The sequence below is a fragment of the Sinocyclocheilus grahami genome, unplaced genomic scaffold (assembly GCF_001515645.1).
Source record: "Sinocyclocheilus grahami isolate Dianchi unplaced genomic scaffold, SAMN03320097.WGS_v1.1 scaffold1090.1, whole genome shotgun sequence".
Lineage (NCBI taxonomy): Eukaryota > Metazoa > Chordata > Actinopteri > Cypriniformes > Cyprinidae > Sinocyclocheilus > Sinocyclocheilus grahami.
In genome coordinates this window covers 124,604-148,179 of record NW_015506269.1, presented here as the reverse complement: position 1 = coordinate 148,179, position 23,576 = coordinate 124,604, and the positions used below count along the sequence as shown (strand labels likewise).

The 23,576-nt window shown below is 37.4% G+C and overlaps 1 protein-coding gene across 3 annotated transcripts in view; it reads left to right on the top strand.

The window, feature by feature from the left end:
• The window catches only part of LOC107566655 (mitogen-activated protein kinase kinase kinase kinase 4-like), a 107,365-nt gene that overhangs the window by 7,555 nt on the left and 76,234 nt on the right, over nt 1–23,576 (top strand). For all 3 annotated transcript variants that reach the window (XM_016252156.1, XM_016252155.1, XM_016252154.1), the window contains exon 3: nt 19,754–19,810. In XM_016252156.1, coding sequence (XP_016107642.1) covers nt 19,754–19,810 — 57 coding nt within the window. The remainder of the gene's footprint in view (nt 1–19,753; nt 19,811–23,576) is intronic.

Here is a 23,576-nt window from a genome sequence, read left to right as displayed (position 1 = left end):
AGCACTTCATCAGGTACTTAGTGTCTTTCATTCCAACATAAGAAATCATTTCTGGAATCTGCATCTGAAATGGCATTTAGCCTACAGTTTAATGTATCTCCGAGGGGACATGGATGTAGAGGTCTGCGCGGGACTATTTTTTTTATTAAGCATTTTTATCGGTATCTGTAATTTTCAAAACCGATTTGCCGATAAAATCACTTAATTTTGAAACGCGCTATTTGGCTCTGATGCAGCCTGTCAGAACTCACCACTCTGTGGCCTAAAGCAGTCTCCGCCCACCACTCATCTGATTTGTTGGGAGTCATTAGTCCAACCAATCAATGCGGAATTCACTCTCACTCCAAAAGCGCTTGCTAACTGGAGCTGCTTCAGTGATCACGCATCAGTTGTCTTTAAAGGTAAGGCAGCTGCAGACGTTGCTTAAGTTGCAATAGATCCCAATCCAGTAACGTTACACTGAAGTTGCAAAACACCTCAATATTATCTATGATTTCGCTATGAGCGATGAAAACGCGGACGGAATCCAGTCATATAAATGGAGTTTACTGTATGATGCGGAATGTCACGGAATTTGTCAAAGTTTGGATGAACTAATCAAAAGAAGGTCAGTGCACTTAAATAGTCGCAATATGGACTAGTATCTGTAAATATTCAGCCTCAAAAATACTGTTTAAATATGGATCCAGCATGTTCTGCTTGTCTCTGTGTATGTAAATGGCACAGACCAGCGGTTTTGTTTTCTACACATACAAAGTGTGCGACGCTCGCTGTGATTTCAGCTTCTGTCATCTCACTACATGAGGACATAAATACATGAACAACATCTCCAGAACTGCTCTGACTCCCTCTAAGAGTCACTTCATGAGCATTTGACAGTTTCATTGGAGTAAAACTATCGTCATATCATTTACATAGACCTACAGAAACAAGTTCCTCATGGCAACCCATCAAAATATAAGTTCGGGTTAGCTTGAAATTATCAGAAATATATTACTGTGGCGCAGTATGATGTACATAATACTACTCAGGGATGAAAGTTTTCAGTCACTACGATGGATTTCCATCTATTGAAAAAAAAAATGAGGGGAAAAGAAACATGTAGCACATTGTTGTTGTTCTGCCGGTGTTCTGCCGATTTGTTGGAAGCATAATCTGATAGGTAGCATTATTTGGCAGAACGCCAGCACACCAAAAATCCTGCCCGCCACGGCTGCAGCTTCTCACTGACAACATAACGCTGCTCGCATCATTCACAGTTGGGTTATTAGCAGAAAACACAGAGCAGGTCTTGAATTTCGGCGCGGGATTGCGGCTATTAATAATAATAATTCTACTCGTTCCCGCAGGTTCCTTCGTTTATCATTTGCACGTGCTTTTGAGTCTTGAGAACTCACTCACACGCTCTCATTTTCTGTGCGCCCACAGATCGTGATAAGGAGAGTGACAGATTTGAATAATTATTAAAGGAGTTTGCAAATGTGATATTGATTTAATACAACAGTTCAATAAACAAGTACTGCCTGATTTTGCTCTGTTTCATAAATGAAAATAGTTCCAAATAAAGTAACAGCTCAGCCGCTGCGCATCTCTAAAAGCAACCACAGCGGTGTTTCATTCATGAATGAGTGCATTTTTGAACTAATCTAGTGAGTCAGTGATTCATGATTACCCATTCATAAAGACAGTCACTTGTGCCATTCCTGAATGAACGAATGAACGTTCATACGAATCAATTGAATGAATGATTCAGTGATAAAATCATTGACTTGCCACCACCAGCTGGTGGTTTCAGTTTCATTTTTAGGTATAATTTCAGTTATATTAAATCATTTAATATTTCTGTATTAAAAATGTTATATTTAAAACATTAATCTCCACATAAATTTATGAATTTAATTAACTCTGAGCTTCATTAAACGTCTGAAAACGTACCTACAAGCCACTTTTGTGTTCTTTTTTTGCCACCTCTGTAGTACAAATAGATTTTTTATTAATACTAATTTCATATGATTGGTAACTTATTTGTCTTATTCTACTTATTATTTTGATTTTAATAGACATTTTAAAAAGCTTATAAACATACATTTTAAATTTGACAGATGAAAAGGATGCCATTACAAAGGTAAAAAAAAATACCCCAAGGAGTCACATGTCACCTCGTATTAGGAAGGCTAATTTTTTATCAGAAGTTTTGATTATTGATCAGAAGGTGCTTCTTAATTTTTTTTAATTAGGAGGACAAGCGCTCCTGATTACAAGAAGAAAAACACTGCTCTTAAACTGGGTGTGTGACCGGTATGGCTGTGGAATGGGGTTTGGCCAAGGGTTTTTTTTGCTTTAACCCCTGACTACTCTACTACAACAATTATTACAACGTTTATTTAAAAGAATAATCACACAATACGCTATTTCTTCCATTTTTTTATTTTAATAATAAACCCTTTGTTTGCCAAAAATAAAGAGTTTAACGCTTAAAAATAAAGAGTTTACTGTGGGAGTACTACACTCAGCCAACACCAGGGGAGGCAGTTTTTGTCAGAGCCCTTATTATTCTTAATTTTGACATTCATTTTCATTTTTACACCAGACATATATATCGGTTCAAAATATCGGTTATCGGTCTACTTGATCTGTAATAATCGGTATCGGCATCAGCCTTGAAAAACACATATCGGTCGACCCCTAATCCACATTTTGCTCCATCCTTATTCTGCTCTGTCACTCATCGACAACCTGCCTGTTCTGTCTGAAGGCCGTAATTTACCTCTGGTACAGCCTGTTCTGAGCATCGTTATGCACATGCTGCACACAGACACCGCAAATAAAACGCATGATGCAGAAAGCATGCTTGCATAACAGTCCAAGTGCAGGCTGTACCGGTGGTCAATAAGAATAAACCACAGATATGCTGTTCTGAATGGACGTCGGGAACGGAATATTGTTAGACCGCCCGCTCCCGTTCAAATTAGACCAGAGTTACCGACCGCTACCACATTTTATTCGGGAATTTAATCCCGCGGTGTAAAAAATCTGGTCGGGTCCCACGGTTACCGTGGGAGAGCCGCGGGAATGCAGACCTCTACATGGATGTGTTTAACCCGCAGTTACAGATGCATAAATAGGCCTAATGTTTTGTTTTTAACATAAAACGTTGAATACTGATATTTGAAATAATTTAAAACATGAAAAAAAGTCAAAATGTAAAATTAAAACCGCCAGTAGGTGGCAGCAAGTGACTGTTAATGAGTGAGTCATTGAGCTTCAACAGATTCGTTCAAATGGCTTATTCATTCAGGAACAAAGCATCTGACTGTCCCTGCGTCCCAATGTTCATACTATCCATCCTAAATAGTATGTGAGATTAGAATAAGTGTGTCCCAAAGCATAGTATGTTGAAAAGAGTATGCCAAAAGTCCCGGGAAGGTCTACTATTTCAGGTCGATTTTTGAAGTGTGCATCCGTGCACACTCTAATGGCTAAAATTGCCCACAATCCATTGCGCTTTGGCGAAGGATTCGGTCCAGAACTATGAACAAATAAAACGTGTTAGAGAAACTACAAATGTGGCGGATGCGCGCGATCGACGGTTAGGTAGAGAGGTTTACAAAAAGGGGGTTAAGTTACTAATAATCAACATTTAACCTGGTAAAAAATATTTATTTATTGTTATCCGTGTTATATTTCATCTGCATCAGCAATGTGAACTTTTATAAACATTTATTTGGTCGTTAACTTTTAAATGCATCATTATGCAGAAAATATGAGCAGAGTACTCCGCATGAAATACGGAGATCAACTGCAGACTGGCAGATCAACAAGCTATTTCTTTTCTCTCCAGTACGGTAGGAAGTTAAATGAAATTAAATTAAATGTGGAAGATGTTAACTGTGGCAAGATGATTCACAGACCAGTTTACAGTGACAGGGTGCGTGTAACAGGTGCGACAGAACGGTCCTTTAAAGACACAATTGTGTGACGTGATAGTATGTCCCAAAGCTTGCCTACTCTTCTACTACACACAAAAATGTGTACTTTTTCTTCACCAAAAGAGTACATACTTTAAGGGCGTAGTATAAGTAGGCACATTGAGACGCAGCATGTGTTAATGAGTGAATCACTGAATCATTTTTATCAACCAATTCGTTCAAAAAGCTGATTCATTCAAGTAAACACCGTCCATTGCTCAGAGACGCAAAACAGTGCTGTGTGATCTTTGTTTGGAACTATTTTCGTTGGCAAAAACAAGCAATATTACCTCTTGTAATAGACTTGTATAAAATGATTATTAAATGTGTTATCATGCTGATATCTGCAGAAAAACGGTACTCTTTGTGTGATATAGATTAAGTTAACTATATTAAATTATATAAATATAAAAAACATACAGAAGCATTTTTGCCGTCCATAATTTAGAATGAGTTATAATAGACTAATAAATCAACGTTCGTGCACTCTGTGTGTGTGATTTGGTGATATAGCCTCCTTACCATATTATCGCAGAAGATATACTGTATATCGCACACGCAGCCTTGACTTGAGTGGAAAATGAAATCATCCGCGGTTGTGCACAGTGCGCACACTTGTTTGCACGTGAGCAAAGGTGTTTTTAGGAGTCTAACTTGCAGACGCCAGACCACTGATTCGTCAAACCTGCTTGCTTGCAGTTTATGTTCTTCTGACTTCTGACTATTTTGTAGTAAGTAACGAATATGCTTCAGGGAAATGTATGAGAGTAAAAGTATAAATTTTAATTAGGAGATGTAGTGGAGTAAAAGTTGGCTGAAATATTAAAAACTCAAGAAAAGTACAGATACTCCCAAAAAATACTTAAGTACTGTAACGAAGTATTATTACTTACAATGTTACATTACGCCACTGCAATTAAATGTTACGTTTTTCACTGTATTTTAAATTTCATTCACTGTAGCTTTGTCATTATTCTGTATGCTCAGTGCCATTCTATTTTAAAATTGCATTGTAACATGTTTTGACATACTTTATCAAGTGGTCACGTTGTATTAAAGGGGTCCTATTATGCCCTTATATGAAGTCTTGCTTTGGTTTTTGGGGTGTACTAGAATAGGTTTTCATGCTTGATTGTTCCAAAAAGGCATTATTTGTGGGAGTGAGTCCTGTAAATTATTGTTCAATGTGTGTACGGAACACGACACACTCCTGAAACTGCCATGAATGGCAGCGTAGTAACCACAGCAACATTCTTCTGAGAGAATGGAGGCCCGCAGATTAACTAGTTTTGTGTTAGCTGCTGTCGACAAAACAAACATTAGACTGCAAAGACATGCGAAAATCTGCAAAACTTTATTCAATCGCAATCGGGAGAGGCATCGTAATCTAGTTTTGTTCTTTAAACTGTTGTTATTGAACAGCCTACACTCTCTTGACCGCGAATGGTTGGTCCACAATACACCTCTCCGCAATCCTGTCAGATCTGAGGTAAACACTTGACACCTGACGTGACACACATTGGCGTGCTTCTCGTGACATCATCATTAACAACTAGTTGTTCAATTCAGTTCCGTACACACTGCATAGAATTTCTGTAAATGCGGTTGTCACTACCTATATTTTTCGGGAGTTAATCAAAGATCGGCGACAGCCCCAGATTATTATTGTTTCACTTCAACAACACGTTAAAACATCACACACTTACTTTATCTGGACAAACTGTGCATCAGTAGAAAGATTAAAGACTCTAGCTTCGATATTTGACCACTGTTTAGATAAAACATTGTTGCAGTGACAGTAATTTAGTCATTTATGTCATTTAATTTGATCAGGAGTGCAAAATAAAAAATCCATATTTGTCATATTTGGAATAGAAATTCTCCACGCATTTATATTCAGTCACGTCTGCAGCGGTTTATTTGTGTTCACATAGCTTCACTGAACAGCGTCTATAGAGAATGAGGAGTTACATCACAATCTTTTCACTCCGCATTGCATTTCGGGAAGGCGCCGCCATATTAGCAGGATACGCTATCCGTTCCCATGGTTACTTCTCATTCTCTATAAGGATAACTGCTTATCTTTTGTTAAACAATCATTCTTTCTTCATTGTATCGTTTGCAGGGAAGAGAAGCTATTTTATCGCACTGCATGATAATTAAATTTTTTTTTCTTAGGTTCTGTAGAATTTGGTCTACAATGTTTACCTGATTAGCGTGAAAACAGTGTCACCCACTGGACGCTTGCTGCTGCTTCAGCCATCATATGATAGATTATCCAAATAAACGTGTTCAACAAGCTGACAGAAGTCGATCCATTTCTTTGTTGGAAACTTTTAAATAACAAAGTATAATTGTTGTCATTATAAATATAAATGTTTCCATGGTCACGGAGGAGAATCAGAGATTGGGTCACTTTCAGCAAACAGTCACAAACTCACTGTACTTTTTATATTTATTTCAACAAATGACAAGCAAAATCTAATCCCTAGGAGCTTGTGAACAATTTTGTTGCATTTTAAAATGCTGGTTTAATGTACTAAGACAATGATGCTAAAAGACATGCAGATGAGCCAGAATATTAACGCGACGTGATTAAACGTTAAACGTAAAGCGTTTTCCTCCCTTTAGAAAACTGTAATGTAGAAAGCACTTATGCATTAAGACAGTGATATTTAAAGTTTATATTTTGGGCTCATCTGTTTTTCTGCACATATTATACTTTATTAGTAAGATGTGTGTGCTGTCTCGGTGCATTAAGCGAATTTTTTTTATATGAGAAATGCTTAACGTGTAAATAAACGCGTTGCGTTCACATTTTTAGCTTATATGCATATCTGTACATAGTATATGCTTTACAATTTTGTCTTTATCACTGTCTTGGTACATTAAGCCACTTTAAGCATTTTCGAAAGTCCCCTGTTCAGGTTCTGCGGTGAAGACGCAAAAAAATCACAACCCCCCTCCCCCTCCTGCTGCGGAAATATAAGGATTTAAGGACGCATGCAGCTTGTAAATGAACATTGACATGAATAATAATAAAGCAGTCGTCTTTATTATTAAAACAGCAAATTATATTAACAATAATAAAATAAAATTACATTTATTTCAGTTTAACAGTAATTATGGAACAGTTTTTAATAATTTAACAGCAAATTATCATTAATATTATTTAACTTAAGGCTACATTTATAACAACATTTTTAAAAGTGGAACAAAGTGTTTGAATCTGATTTGGGTTTTTCAAAGTGCAACATAAGGGAACATCAGGATCATCATTGTTAAACTACTGGGATTAAATATTTAGTCTTAAGTGAATCGGCAAGTCCTGCTGCTTTACTTTTCGGTCTTCAAGTTTCTTGCCAGGAAAACCAACATGTTCACTTTGTCTGGTTTCAGCGAAGATCTTAACGGAGTGACAATGTTGCCAGCCGCACTGAATACACGCTCCGAGGGAGCGCTCGTAGCGCATATAGTCATATATTTTCTGGCAACTTTTGAAAGAAGAGGGAATCGAGCCTGATTATCCCGCCACCAGGCAAGCGGATCAGAGTGCAGATCAAGGGCTTCCTCCTGCAAATACCTTGCGACTTCAGTGTCTGCACGAATTCTTTTTGGGACCGGATTGGAGGACTGTGCTTTTCTCTTTCCAAGCAGGCCTGCAAGATTAATTTTTTTTGGAGGAAGAGATGGTGCACCTCCTCCAGGAGCGCATCTTTAACGTCATCTCCGGGGTTGATGTCCCTGTATCTTGGATCAATTAATGTGGCCTTTGCCAACAGTGGCTGTATTGCAGGTGCACTATATTTGTCTTCCATGACGCTAACCATTTTTCTTTTTAGGTTGCGCGTCAACTCCGTGTCTTCCTCGGTTGTGAGCAAAATGTCCTCGGATAATAACCGTACTGGTTTAACAGAGGACGCTGTAACTGTCTTCTCGGAAGACAGTGCATCTGTAAAATCCGTGACCACCTTCAACGGATTAACGGATTCTAGGACTTCGATGTATATATTTAGTTTTTAAATTGTAAAAGCAAATTATAATCGGGCCTGTTTTAAACTTTTCCTTATTTTTATATTTTAGACGTCCGTTATGGTGATGAAAAAAAATTACTTGCCATCTCCTCATTGGATGTGCCTTTAGAGAGAATTGCACGGATTACATAATGAAAGAGTTTCTATTTTCGATTTGAATGATTTCGTTTTAAAATAGTAATTTAAAGCTTTCTATATATTTTTATCATGTCTGAGGCAATTCGCTGAGTTTAGGTTCATCATTGTGAAGCGCTCCTGTTCAACATTTAAACTAACATTGTGATATGCTTGAACCGTTTTATATCTATAGATTTTATTTTAGGCAAGTCGTGATGATTTGAGAAGGCTAAATTGATCAAACATAGGCTATGATCAGCTCACTGTCTGCCGCTGGCTGCTTGGTCATTACTTTAAAAAACAAAAACTTACATTTAACGAACAAAAAAATGCTCCAAACGTTTTTCTAAATTAACTTTATTAAAAAATGAAACTAAATATAATCACTTTTCCATTACATACAAAACTGAACTATTTTAATAGCTGAAACGGTTGTATAAGCTGTTTTGGGAGAAGGGGAAAAAAGACAGGCTATATTTGAGGCCCGTGCAGGGCTCTAATCCACTTCATCCAACGCTGTTTTGTTCCCTGTTTTTTTCATCTGTGAGCATGCTCTTGATATATGCATTTTATCATTTTGTTGAGTTTAAAACGTGTGACACATTCGTTCTGCTTTCACTGTTCATTCGTGCAGAACACCCCCCCCCACAAAAAAAAAACATACTCTGTGCATACCCTTGGAAGAAATCCTGCAGGCGCCCCTGTATACCATATACTATCGTAATATATATCACAATGTTAGTTTAAATGTTTAACCTAGATTAATGTGCGCTGTTAGACTCGTATCCAATCGTTTGTGCGGAGAGTGGAGCGCGCTCTGCAGGACATAGAGGCGCCAGCGCGATCACTTGCATTTTTTCTAAGTGGAAACAACTTAGAATACGCAGTCATTTTTGCTCATAAAGGTAAGAGTAATACGTCATTCCAAACTGTAAAGGGTCTACTTTTATTTGTGTCTACTCGGAAGACAGTAAATTGACAAACAATGATTATTGTTTATACTTCATATCACACACCATATGCACTTATGTAACTTTCACTAGCAAAAAAATAAATAAAAAGTGTGCTGAAGACCTCAACACCACGGTCGGCATCTAATTACTGCGGTAATGTGGTTATCGTCACAGCCCTAATATAGATATATTGACTCATGTTTACTTCATATTTCTTCAGACAGAATCATCATTTCTATTCGTTTTCCACTGATTTACGCGATCTGCACTGAATTAGCTGCTCCCTGGGCTGTCTCTGTGAGTTTACTCTTCCGTGCTCGGTCACTGACTGACAGAGACCTGATTCATCCGTTGCTTGTCGATCATAACTGCGCATTATATCCCGCCCCGTCTCATCCTGTGATGCACTTCCTTCGCTCTTCCGCATTGATTTCTGACCAGAGCGAACACAGAGAAATGTCTGTACCCACAAAGTATTAAAATAAAAGCCTAAACACACGATTACGATAGTATATGGTTTGTATGTGATTTTCTTGAGATTTGGGGTATTTTCATAACAATAAAGAATGTGTACATCTGAAATGCTAATTTGTGCAGCGATATAAGGCTATAAATAGCATATTTTAACAACAGTAGGGTAAACGTACCTATTAAGCTCACCAAAATTTACATTGAGACATTTTTAGTGCTTAAGATATTGGTTTCAGTATAAAAAGTTGTTAAAATAAAATATTAATCTCCCACACAAAAATATTTAATTTAATTTTAAATGACAAAAGCATTTCAATTAAGATATGCATTATTAAATTCAAAAAGTCTGGCTGTGCTTAATGGGTACATTTTTGTACCCTTTAAGCACACCCCTGTTCCCATTAAGCTCACATTATGTTTTATTAAAAATTCTTGTTTATTTTAAACAACCTTTTTAAAGAATAATTGACAAAATATTTTTTGAAGGTACAAAGTCAATCACAAAAAAACAGAACACTAAAATCAAGCAACAAGGCACTCAATTTGATCAGTTATATATTCATAATGAAGTGTCATTTAAGCACATTGCAACATCTAGACTAGTCTGCGTTCAGCTAAGTAGCACATTCAAAAATCAAATAAAACAAACCAATAAAACATTTCATTCATGGGGATGAACACAGAAATTAGCCTCATTATGAAGCCTCTTATTAAATGGATGTCAACTTATGTATAGTATCTTAAGGCAGGAATACACTACACTATTTTCCCCCTTAATTTCCCACAGATTTACAGTCTGGAGAAGTTGACACTAGTTGCCAAAGGTCAGAGCCAGTCTGTAGATTTGTGCTGACAGAATCCATAGAAAATCGATTAACTTTACATATTAACTGATGGTTGTCACTTTAAGTTAAGTATGTTTATGAAGTATTTACATAGACGTTCAATGTGAAAGAGCTTAAAGAGCGCACACTGAGCTTAATTGGTGCAGCAACAATTTTTTATACATTTCATATATATTAAAATGACAAGATTTTGCAAAATAATCTAGGTCATGTATTAAGTTCATACATATTTTATTATGAACAACTATTATTAACAAAATCTATGAAATTATATTTTTTCTTATTGATGTCACACTGAAGCCGTGTGATTTTCATAGTAGTGCACCCTTTAAACTCACCTTAAAATAATATGAAATCTTTAAAAAATACATCAGTATAAAACCACAGACCAGCAATAAACTGTCAATTTATAATATTATGGGTTTAAAAGTACAAGCCAATAATGCCTGTGAAGTAATCTATTAGCGTAACACAATCTTATACAGCTAGTCAGCTAACTGTGTTCTGTAGCATCTGCCTGGTGTTGCTAACACAATCGTTTGGATCTAACTAATTATTTCCCACATCCAAGTTCCAGGTTATAATGTACAAAAGTATAAACATTAATCTCTTAATTTTACTGTAAGTAGTGAAATTTACCCAAAATAAAGGCTTAAACATCTAAAAATGCACATTTAAAAGGCTACTCTTTTGGTGAAAGTTTTCAGACAGCTTTCAAAATGGCGGCCAAACAGTGTGAATACATGGAGACCCATATCTCAGTGTGCAATCATCTGATTGATTTGAAATTACAGGAGGTATGTAGTAACAAACACAATAATTGGTTAATACATCAAGTATGATAATACATTATTTTTTCTTTTTATAATCTGAGCTCAAATATGGAAGTGTGCTTAATGGGTACGTGAGCTTAATAGGTACGTTTACCCTAAACGACCAAATTCCACATGGGAAAAAAGCTATTACAAACACTCGATGGTGTTTTAAAAGTGAGTTTTGAGTAAAAATTTACTATTAATCTCATAATTTGTCTTATGTAGCTTGATACTAATGTTAGCTCTAATGCAGCTGCAGAACAGGTGCCGTTCTTCTTCATAATGTATTTTGTCATAATTCACGTAAGGTCACAATATCAAATGTTTTTTTGTAATTTTTTAGAAAGACTTTTTGATAATAGGCAGGTAAATGTATGTTGGGATTGAAGCGATGTGGCTTGGTAAACCTTGTAATGCCAGAATAAAGGCTACTAATGGCTGAATAAAGCAAAAGAATAATGATTAAGGAATAATGAGGATAATGTCTCATATCTGGCGGAGGGGTGAAAGACTCGCCGTGTGAAAACTAGGGATGCTCCGATCAGGATTTTTGCAGCTGATACTGAGTACCGATTTCTTGTCATGGTGATCGGCCGATACCGATGCCGATTATGATGTTTCAAGCTTTAAGATAGTTTCATGGGGCGCACGCGCCTGGCCCGAAGTTAACTTCCGGTCTGTCTGTGTTTGTTTATCAGTCTGGCTATGGCGCCGGCTACAAACACAGTTAAAGTTAAGGTGATGAGTAGACTGAAGTTGGGCTCAGGTGGTTGTGCTGTGGGATGTGTTTCCCATACATTTATTTATTTGTGGCGCTGGCCACAATATCAAAACTGACGGATTTTCCAAAAGGCTTCGTTGAATAAACATGAGGATGTACTGCACGTTTAAAAATCAAAACGAGGCGCTGGTGTTTTTATATCACTGGATTTCTGAAGAAAGACTATCTTTAGAACATTTTTCGATGTCATTTTCATTTCATCTGGCATGTTATATGCCTGATAAAGCAGTGTTTGTGAGCTCAGCGCTGCTTTGTGAACAGCCGTTACTGGGGAAACTTCTGTTTCTCCCACTTTAAAGCACCTCCTGCTGGCAGAGAATTAATTTGCATTCAGTAAGTCCATCTGATTTGTGCAGCAAACATATTTTGCTTTTCTAAATCCACGGGTGGGGTAATAAAAATGCATTCTGATTATTTGCGGGTGGGTCGCGGGTGGATAAATAATAAATGATGCAAATATTAACAATTTTTTTTAATGAAATTTTTTTTCATGAGGCAGACGATATCGTGTGTGTGTGTTCGTTCGCCTGATCGGGAAGTAGCAGTGACAGAAACGGTGACATTCCAGATAAAGTTTGAAAGGAGTAAAGCCTGTGATAATGCTATTGAGTAGGCTTATATGTCCAAAGAAGATATTTTGTTTTATTAATAAATGTTAATTTAAAAGCAGCCCATGATCAGATTATTATGTTACCGTTATCCCTTACGGCTCTGACAAGGTTTTGTTCCGTCCTCCAAGCTGTGACAACTCACAAAAGACTATTTTTAGCCAAGCAGTGCGGAGAGCCGCTTCAGAAACGTGCCGTGGCTGACTCATAAACACAAGCACTGACTAGAGCGGCCGCCATCAGCTCCGGTGTACCGACGAAACATGATACCTATCAGATTGTGCTACCAAAAATATATTTGCATTGTTTTAAGGGTAAGTTTAGGGTAAGAGTAGGTGTGGATGGGTAAGTTAACGGTATGGACATTAAAAAAAGCCATATCAAAATGGGTAGCATTTTTTGCTATTGATTTGTGCTACCTATCTTTTTAATGGGAGGTAGCACAATCTGAGCAGGTAGCACAAATCGTCAGAACTCCGGTAAATTAGCCGTGGAGCTGGTAACGCGCCACATACGTGTGCAGTGAGGCGCAGATCAGTTCTAACGTCACTGAATCTGCTGTTAAAAATGAACCATCTATTCATCATATTATCATGCAAAACATACACGACAAAGTGAAATTTTCATTGTTTCTCAAAACGTCATAGCATTTCCACACCGGCGATGACATGACTGTGGCACCAAATAATTTATGTCCCCATGCATCATGTACGTCGTCACGTCAACACCAAATTGCGATCGGTTCGTGAAATCGGCCAAGTGTAGTGAGTACCGATCAAGTTATAAAATGGGATTATCGGCCGATGCCGATCGATCGGAGCATTCCTAGTGAAAACAATAGAATCATGAATGGGGCAGTTTACCACGCCAGACATGAAATAATAGCACGCAGGAGAGCTTACAGGGGGCCATAAATCTATTTTATTTGCCTTTTATTAGCCTTCTCTAAAAACACACATGACATGGTCTTTAAAACTGTGAATTTTATGAAACATTTTCTGAGATTGTCCTCAAATTTGAAATGAAGCATTAGTAGACTTGTGGCTTTAGCTTCATTGTGTTTCTAAAAGCATTTACCACAGCAACATTTTTTTTTATACATTTAAAAAAAAAATAATTTTAATATTTTTATTTTAGTTTTTATGGTTGAGCTTTTATATCTCTATTATCATAACAGTCTGAGTAATTCTGATTCTTGAACAGTAAACTTTGAAGCTTTGTGAACATATGTTGATTATGTATCTAGTCAGAAAGTCTCATGAGAAGCAACCTTTTTATTTTGGGTATGTCATTTGTGTCTCCATGCCGAAAATGGGGGGTGACAGCAAAGGGGTGAATGCGGTTGTCACTCCCGTATTTTAGTGAATTATTTGTGTACTGAACACGGTTAAAAGGGTTAGTTCACCCAAAAATGAAAATTAGCCCATAAATTACTCGCCCTCAAATCATCCTAGGTGTATATGACTTTCAGACGAATCCAGGCGGAGTTATATAAAAAATGGTCTTTGATCTTTCAAGCTGTTTAATGCTTAGTGTATTTTTTCCTACAACTGGAGTACCTCGTTTGTGTTGTTTCCTAATGAGGATTTACATAATTTTACACATTGCGTATTTTAGCACAGAAGCCTGAAAGACTGTCTTGACTGTTGTCATATCTTAAGATTACTGATCTTGTGTGTGAATTATTATTATTATTTTTTTTTCAGTTATTTATTTTTCTTTATTATTTTAAAAACAAGTGTAGGCCTATTTTTTGTTGTGAATGTCCCAATTGAGGAACAGGATGTAAGAAATTTAAGATAAATGTTCATGTTATATGTATTAGTTGCATTTGGGATTTTAATAAAAATGTAGATGTTGTTTAAAAACGTTGTTGTAGAACATTGTTGTGTATGATGCATAAGCTGCTTCAGAAATGGTGACAAAAACAAAAAAGTTAAATTAATTAAAAAAAAGATTAAAAAATAATCTTTATCATTAAACATCATTTAAATAAACTAATAATATTTTTTTTATGATCCCAAATATTCAAATACAGAGTTATGAACAATATTCAGTGAAGAGCAGTGAATAATTCTGTCATTTTCTTTTGTTGTTTGATTAACAGATGATGACAGACAGCAGGAGGTTTATACAGTATAGGATGCTGTCATGGAATGCACAGATACTGACTAGCATTCGATTACTTTTCAAACGGTTTATTTTCACTGAGGATTGAATTGCAAAGGTTGTGATCTTAAAAAGGTCATATGATGTTGCTAAAAAGAACATTATTTTGTGTAATGAAATGTTTATGCAGTTTAAGGTAAAAAAAAACCACATTATTTTCCACATACTGTACATTGTTTCTCCTCTATACCCCGCCTTTCTGAAACGCGTCGATTTTTACAAAGCACATCGGTCTGAAAAACTAAGTGTATGCTGATTGGCCAGCTATCCAGTGTGTTGTGATTGGCTGAATACCTCAAGTGTGTGACGGAAATGTTACGCCCCTTACCATACTGTGATGCTGTGTCCCGGCCGGAGCGACGAGACAAAAACATTAAAACCCATTATAAACAAGGCATTTGTTGCATCCAGTGGGGACATAATTACGGATTATAATGACTTATACTGTCTTTTTACGCGTTGCGTTGGATCGCGCCGCGCAAACATAAAACCATGTCTGCATTTGTGATCGGAGAAATGACAAACAACAACCGCTACTCTACACTGCTCAAAACTCGCGTTTGAGTCGTCAGTGGCAAATCCTTTAAATGTGAAAACATACTTACAGACTGTGAGTCAGAACAGCCGGCATTGTAGTCTACTCTCCCAGGAAACAGTCCTCCATAAAATGCGCTGCACACATCTGAATATTTTGGTTGAACTCTTCTGGAACAGTGTTGTAAATACAACTTAACCACTGATTTCTAGTCATGTCCTCTTTTGAAAAACCAAACAAAGCAACGAAACATGCAGCGTCACGCACGGCGGGCTTGAGTGAGCGGAGGCCGGCGGGCTAGAATGGGTTTGAGTGAGGAACGGCCGCGGGCTTGCGGCAACCACATGTGACGACCCCGGTTTGGACTCCGCTTCGTCCACGGTGAAAGCCGATCCGGTGATCCACAGCGCGAAGTTGATGTATTTCCTCAGCGACCAGCACGGATCAGCTCTAGGCATGACGAAGCGGATATCGTCCTCTTTTGGAAGGCCAAACAAAGTAGTTTCGCTTCCACAACCAAACACACAGCATCTCCACGACATGGTGGCGGCGGCAACAACAACAAAAATACTACAGCGAGAATAAAAGTTACGCCTTCTTTCTTTGCGTGAACATTTGGGCGGTGTTATGCAAATCTTCCCACATTGTGACGTAGACATGTGGGGGCGTGTTAGAATGAGCCGTTTTAGGTAGGCGTGGTTGACTCTTAACTTTTATAAAGAATATCTCTTTGGATTTGAGACTTTAGTCTTTGCAACTTTACAGATCTTCTTTATGCACCAAGAGCTTGTAACACTCCAAAGAGAAAGGAAAAATTTTAATCGCGTCATATGACCCCTTTAATTAAATATATGCACAGCATCAGTAGTAAATGCTGCTTCCCTCTGCAAGAGCTGTGAGTTTGAGTCTCTTATAATGTGAAAATGTTCACCATGGCGATAATGCACTCTAAAGCAGCTCTTCTTCTTTGTCTTTTCCAGCGCAGCTCAACTAGGCCTCACCAGTGGATGGAGATTATTTAAATGAGTGACACTGTGACTTCACAATATCCGTGTGCTGTAGAAGCATACTGTAGTCCAAACAAGCCATTTGTTGTAGTTATTGAAATTATTTTAATAACTGAAATTATATTGAAATGATACTTTGTAACCTTGCAGATTTTTTTTAATGCTTAAACAGCAACATTACTAACTAAAGTTGATAAAGTGAAAAAGCATAATAGGATCATTTTAAAACCATTAAATATTTATCATATTCAATAGTTGTTTTTCAATAGTCAACACTATAGTAGTCAAGTTATATTCAATAGTCGTCAATTTGTTTGTGGCCGGCCAACGTAGAACATAGGTGGACATTATGCGAATGTGTTGCCCAGTGAAGTGGGATTCAAATTACTGATTACTCGTTTAGATTCTTTCGATAGGTCGATTCTTTTGGAAGACAATAACTTTAAACAGGTGAGTCTGCATCCTGTCTAGTCCTAGTACAAGAAAATCATAAATATTTTTAGAACAAGATGCCCAGTTAGAATATGATGTATTATGTGTATGGTTTATTCAGACTGCAAAGGTTAAATATAAATTAAAATGATTGTGAAGGGCGAGGAGAATTTATATATGCATCAGGTGTTTTGGTGCGAAACACTACCTCATAGGATCCACCTGTGTAATCCTCCCTTATAGCTCCCTCAAGCTTCCTCAGTTTTCGTTTCTCACAGTGCAGTTACAGAAATTAGATGTCCTTCAAGATGGTTAACTTTGATATCCTGGTCACAGGCTGGAGGATGAAGGAGCGAGGAAATGAGGAAGCATCAATTTGAGTATTGAGAAGCACTCCTAGTTTAAAACGCTTGAAGGTTTTAAGTTTGACACAGTTTAAAGGGTTAGTTCACCCAAAAATGAAAATTAGCCCATAAATTACTCACCCTCAAGTCATCCTAGGTGTATATGACTTTCTTCTTTCAGACGAATCCAGTCTGTTATAATTTGGACATTTTCACTTAGGGGTGGCCAGTGTTGTGGCCAGTGGTTTAGACATTAATGGCTGTGTGTTGAGTTATTTTGAGGGGACAGTAAATTTACCCTGTTATACAAGCTGTACACTCACTACATTACATTGTAACAAAGTGTCATTTCTTCAGTGTTGTCACATGAAAAGATACAATAAACTATTTACAAAAATGTGAGGGGTGTACTCACTTCTGTGAGATACTGTATATATCCATATGATGTTGTTACGTGCTTGACGTTAAAGAGGGATGGCCGTAACATTTAAGTGAGACAAGTATTACTGGGTGTGGAACAGACCAAAGATGACAACTGAAAAGTAATTTTAGAAGTCTTTACTGGACGCGTTGTGAAAAGGTACAGATAAATATGAAATTTAGCACATAAAGAAATAAAACCAGGAGTGTCACCCAAATCAAAGAAATAAACTAACTAACAAAAAAAATAAATATGAAAATATAACCGAAATCTTCGGTATGTACGACGCCCGAACTAAACTAAAAAACAAAAGTACAAGGGTGGCGTAACACTCACAAACCTAATATAACAAAGTACAAACTAATCTAACAAACAAAACAAACAAGATCGTAACAACGATTGACTAGACATTTGAATCCTCACCGAGAGACGAGTTTAAGTAGCTCGATGCACTGGAATGCATTCTTAACTTTGAACTCGACACGTGGTAAGACTAAAACTCTTATCACGGACATCAGCTTAATCTTTCACATAGAAGACAATGCAGGTCAATAGCCAAAGAACGAAACTGTGAATAGATTAAATCACACAACATAAAGCATGACTCCATATAAGACAAGATGCATTAAGCATCAGGAGACTGAAACTAATCGAACACGAGACAGCTGACCGCGTTGGAGCACAAGGTATGCTGGTGTGGCGCACACACACACAATCAACTCGAGGCATCCATTACAGCTGGCACGTCAGCGGATTGGCAGAACATCATGATGTCAGAATGATGGTTGACAGTCCAGTCAGCCAATAAACACCGACCTAGAAGCAGAGTAAAAAATAACAAGAAAAAGACAGGAGAGCAAGGAAAAGACAATATCACAAAACGTACGTGGAACGTAACTGTGTAGACAGCATCACTGATTATAATGAGTTCCATAGTATTTTGTTGCGCCGCACCACTCACGTCCGGTGTAGACACGGTGTAACATTGGTTTTACTTTGTTTCACAGAACTAATCGTTGCCTGGGTTGGGTATGTATGTGTGGGGCGGAGCTATCAAAATAGGGGCGAGACCCTTTTGGGGTAGGGGCGTGTTTGTTTTGGTGATTTCAAATGTCAACATTGGCTACCAGAAATCGCTTACCCCACCTTTAAAACGTAATAATCAATTTAATCTAGCTTGCTCTCACTGTTGTACACGGAAGCAGTACCGGGCTGATGACGTATAAGGTCGGCTTTGCGCATGTGCCGCTCAGAAGTGACGAACGCGGAAGTGCAGGGGTGAGATCAAAACAAACAACGGTCACTAATTAGAAGCACAAAACGAGGATTTGTAAAGAAGAATGTCAGAGGATTTCAATATAAGCCAAGAGGAGACTGGTTTTCCTTTGCTAAAGTAAGGAAACTTTGCTTCCTTTAATCCTGTAAACAAACGTTGTTTTTCACGAGACTCACCGGCGCATGCGCAATGCCGACCTTTATACGTCATCCTCCCGGAGCTGCTTCCGTGTACAACTGTTGGTGCAAGCTACATTAAAGTGATTTACATTTTGAATATGGATATTTTTCTTACAAAAATGCATCGATTCGCTACAGAAGGCCTTTGTTCCCCCCCAGGAGGCCTGTGAGAGACTTTTTTTTATGGATGGGTGCTTTTTATTTAACTTATTTTGGACTGAAGCACTGCAACACCTGCTAAGTGCGAGTAAACAGCTTGAAATATCAAATACAATTTTTAGTATAACTCCCAACTGGATTCGTCTGAAAGAAGAAAGTCATATACACCTAGGATGACTTTCATTTTTGGGTGAGCTAACCCTTTAAGTAGTCTTAAAAGCTCAAAGTTTGAAGTGTCTCAGATAGATTTCTGTGTGCTTGCTAGGGTGTGGCTGCTAGAACATTGGTAGGTAGTCAACGGTGAAAGTCAGTGGGATTCAAAATAACTTTGGACCCCATTGTATTTCATTGAATGGATTTTTTAAAAAACTTTTCCACTTTTGTGTACCAACATGAGAGTAAGGAAATGTTTTTTTTTTTTTAGGTTGACTATTCCTTTAATACTTTGTTGAACTATTTAATAGTTTAAACCAGTTATTTCAGAGTCAATTTTAATTTCAAGTTTCTCGTAAAGTCGTGAAAGATATATCAATCTTGGGTGGAACTGTCAACTGTCACGCATTCCTACTGTACATTCACCAGGTAAGAATATTTTCCCATATGTGAGGCTGCTGACTAATCCTTTGTTTTCATCTACAGGGTCGACATGTCAAAACAGGACAGCTGGCAGCAATCAAAGTCATGGATGTCACAGAGGTAAAAAAAAAAAAGACTATATTTAGAAATTTCATTATATTGCCCTATGTTACTGATTTTTGCCACTCTGAAAGTGGTTGGTATCAGAGTCTGGATGTACGAAACTGGGTCTAGATTAACATGAAGACAGGCTCTACTGAACTGAAAGATACAGGAATAGATCCACTGGGAACCATGCAGTCTGTAGCCAAAATTGCACAAGATTACCTCTGTCTAATCCTGGTCCTGGCACCCTTACTCTCCATATTTCATATGTCTCTCTGTAACACACCTGATTCAAATTATCAGCCTGTTAGAGGAGAGATCCATGAACTGAGCTGCGTTTCAATTGACGGGGCACCTATGCAGTGTTCAGTGCTCCCTATTCCCTAAGCATGTTTACTTCACTTGACAAAATGTTAATTTGGTACAGCCAGCAGTGTCGTCACTTCAGTAGTGCATTTTGGAATAGTGTTAAATTTGTCAGCCATTTTTAATGTAGTCTTAGTCTTTTAAATTAGTCTTAGTCTTGGTGTCATGTACTTTTTAGGTTTTATCATATTTAATCAAACTTTTCCTGATTGTGTTTAGTCAAGTTTTAGTCATTGAAAACTTTGTCACATTTTCTTCATGCTGTATAATAGTTAAACTGATAAAATAATAATACATTTTGCTCAAAATTATAATCGAAAAGACTGAGAAATTTTTGAGAAATTAATTTTTACATCGCAGGTATTGCACTTTCACCTATAAGCACAAATCAATAGAATGTGGACTCATACACATAGTTTATTTTATGTCATCTAGTGTTCTGATTTATTATATACTATTTAATTTATAAATTAATATCAAAGACTTAGTTATGCACTCTCTCTGTCTACATTATGAAAACTGGCAAAAATGGAAAAAAAATGTTAAAAGTAAAATTCCTAATAGTAATTCCAAATTGCAATAATGTTTCTGAGTAAGTGCATTTATTCAGCATCTATAACCGCAAACAAAATAGTCGAGATCTCATGACAGAACACAGGCTGGCTGAATGACACTTTCACAGGTGGTCACTGGTGGGGCATGTGACACAGCCTTCAATAAGGACATTTTTGAGGGGCTCTGTAGTGCACACCGTTTGACCTACAGTCATCAAAATTCATACACATAAAGGTCTCATCACAGGGCTGTACAGTGCATGTTCAGTGCAGACGGATTTTTTTTTTCTCATTTTGTCTCTATTAGTTGAGGTATACCTATGATGAAAATTACAGGCCTCTCTCATCTTTTTAAATGGGAGAACTTGCACAATTGGTGGCTGACTAAATACTTTTTTGCCCCACTGTATATGTCGCACGTGCTATGAAAAAACTGGTCTGTGCGATGAATACATTTACCACTGTAGCACACGTGCGATACAGTTTTGCATGTTCATAACACAGCCGCTTAATAGTGTGAAGTGATTTCGTTGTGCTTGTTTGTGTGTGTGAGATTGATTATACCTGATAGTTAGGGCTGTGCGATATGATGATTTTTGATCGTGGACGATTAAAATGTCTCCACGATCAGCTTTTGAAGAAATATCGTTGTATCATGCTACAGCGCACAATCTATCAGCTGCAGTTCTGGCGCCTCCCTCCGTCTCAATATAATGTACAACGCCATATGCATTCACATCAGTGTTAGCTCAGCGGTAGAGTTACTCTCACGGGACACTGCACTTATGCACAATCACAAAACTACATTATTTCCATCTGCTTTAAAGCAATTAAATCAACATTTAATTAATGTGCTGTTCTGCATGCACTTTTTCTGAGCGCGTACTCATGAAGCGCACTCACACTGAGAGCCTGTAAAAAAGTGCCTGATTATTGGACTAAGTTGTCTTTCGCGTCTGATTGATTTAGCGTCTAATACTGTCAAAAACACACAAGGTTTACATATAAACACAATTGGTAATGTCTAAAATGAAAGTAAACAGTTGAGAGAGAAACGCGTGCAGCTCTTAAAGGGACAATAACTACTAAACATGCTGCCGACTGTCATTAATGGGATAGTTCACCCCAAATTTTTTTTATTTCTGTCATTATTTACTCACTCACATTTTGTCCCAAACCTGTATTAATTTCTTTCTTGTGCTGAACACAAAATAAGATATTTTGAAGAATGTGAGTAACCAAGCAGTAGCTGGTGCACGCTGACTTTTACAGTAGGAAAAAAATACCATGGAAGTCACTGTGGACCAGCAACTGCTTGGTTACCCACATTCTTCAAAAATAACTTTTATGTTCAACAGACAAAATAATCTAATTCAGGTTTAAAACAACTTGAGTAAATGATGGTATAAAAATGAAACACTATGACAGAATTGAAAGACGGATGACAGAATTTTCACTTTTGGTGAACTATGGCCTAAATGTCTGCCATTCTTTTTATTTTATATTTTAAGGTGTAAGAGGGTGTTATGTTTCTGCACTCTTCCATTTTTAGCAAATTAAGAAAACTGTCTAAAAACAATTTTTGTAATGGTTTGTATTTTTTGTGCTCTGTATGGAACATCAGTGCCTATTTAAGTGATGGAACTCCATTACTTGTGTTTGTTTTCAGACATGATAACAGACGTTTTATACTTGTGCTACAACTTTTTGGCCTGTGAAAAAAGTTAACATATAGCCCTGCATCAGGCTGAACATCTTTCGTGGTGACGGTCACCCCTCTGCCCACCAGGAAGTCGGCTATTCAGGGTTTTGTGAAAAGTGCATACTGTGGAATTAGCAATACTCCTAGGATTTTCATCTGTTGGCCACCAAACTCTGTCAACATAATCAAGACATTGGGGATGCAAAATTGTCAAGGGATTTTTGATATCTCGGACAGTTTGGCCATGGCGATGCAATGAAATTATGGCAAGAAATGAGAAACAGGAAGTGTCTAATAACTTTTGCACACATTGTCTGATTTTGATAAAAATTCAGCAGTTTGTTCGTTGTGAGGCTGATCACATAGATATGAATATTAGGAGTCAACGTTATAGCGCCACCAACTGGCAGCAGGAAGTGTCATTTTCAAAATTGAAATCAGCCTCTTATTTTTACTCTATTTTCTTCAAACTTCATCAGAATAATGCCAAAACACGGCCAATGTAAAACTGAGAAGGGATTTTTGATATCTTAATTACTGTTGCCATGGCAACGTGTCAAACTTGAATATTTTTTCAGGTGTTTTTAAGGCACTTACCATGCTCAGAATTTCATGAAACTCGACACACATCATTATTAATGATAGTTAGACACTGGCAAAAGCTCATAAATGGGCGTGAAGGAGGTGCACTATAGCGCTACCTTTTGACTAAAGTGATGGGGTTAGTTTTTCCTACTGCACCAAACTCGGTACATGTATTGTTCTCATCAAGCCGGACGACTTTCTAATGTGCATTCATTAGATATGACCAACAGGAAGTCAGCTATTTTGGTTTGAGTGTGGATTTTTGAAAATATCAGGCTGTGAATTAAAGCTGCAATCAGCGTTGAAAGGGCCCTCGCACCTGGGCTCACCACCACCCATTGGCCTTAGGAAAACAGTGAACGTTGGGCAATATGCATTTAAAATGGTAAATATAGGAGGAATATGTCAAAGTCATTTATATGTGCCAAACTTCCTATAACTATAACTGAATATTGGCATGTAGATGTCTTCAGGCCAGGACTTCTCAAACATCTTAAGTTTGGTGCAGACTGAACATGGTATGTTTGAGTTATTGTAAAGTATGAGATATCCTGTTGCCAACAGGTGGCACTAT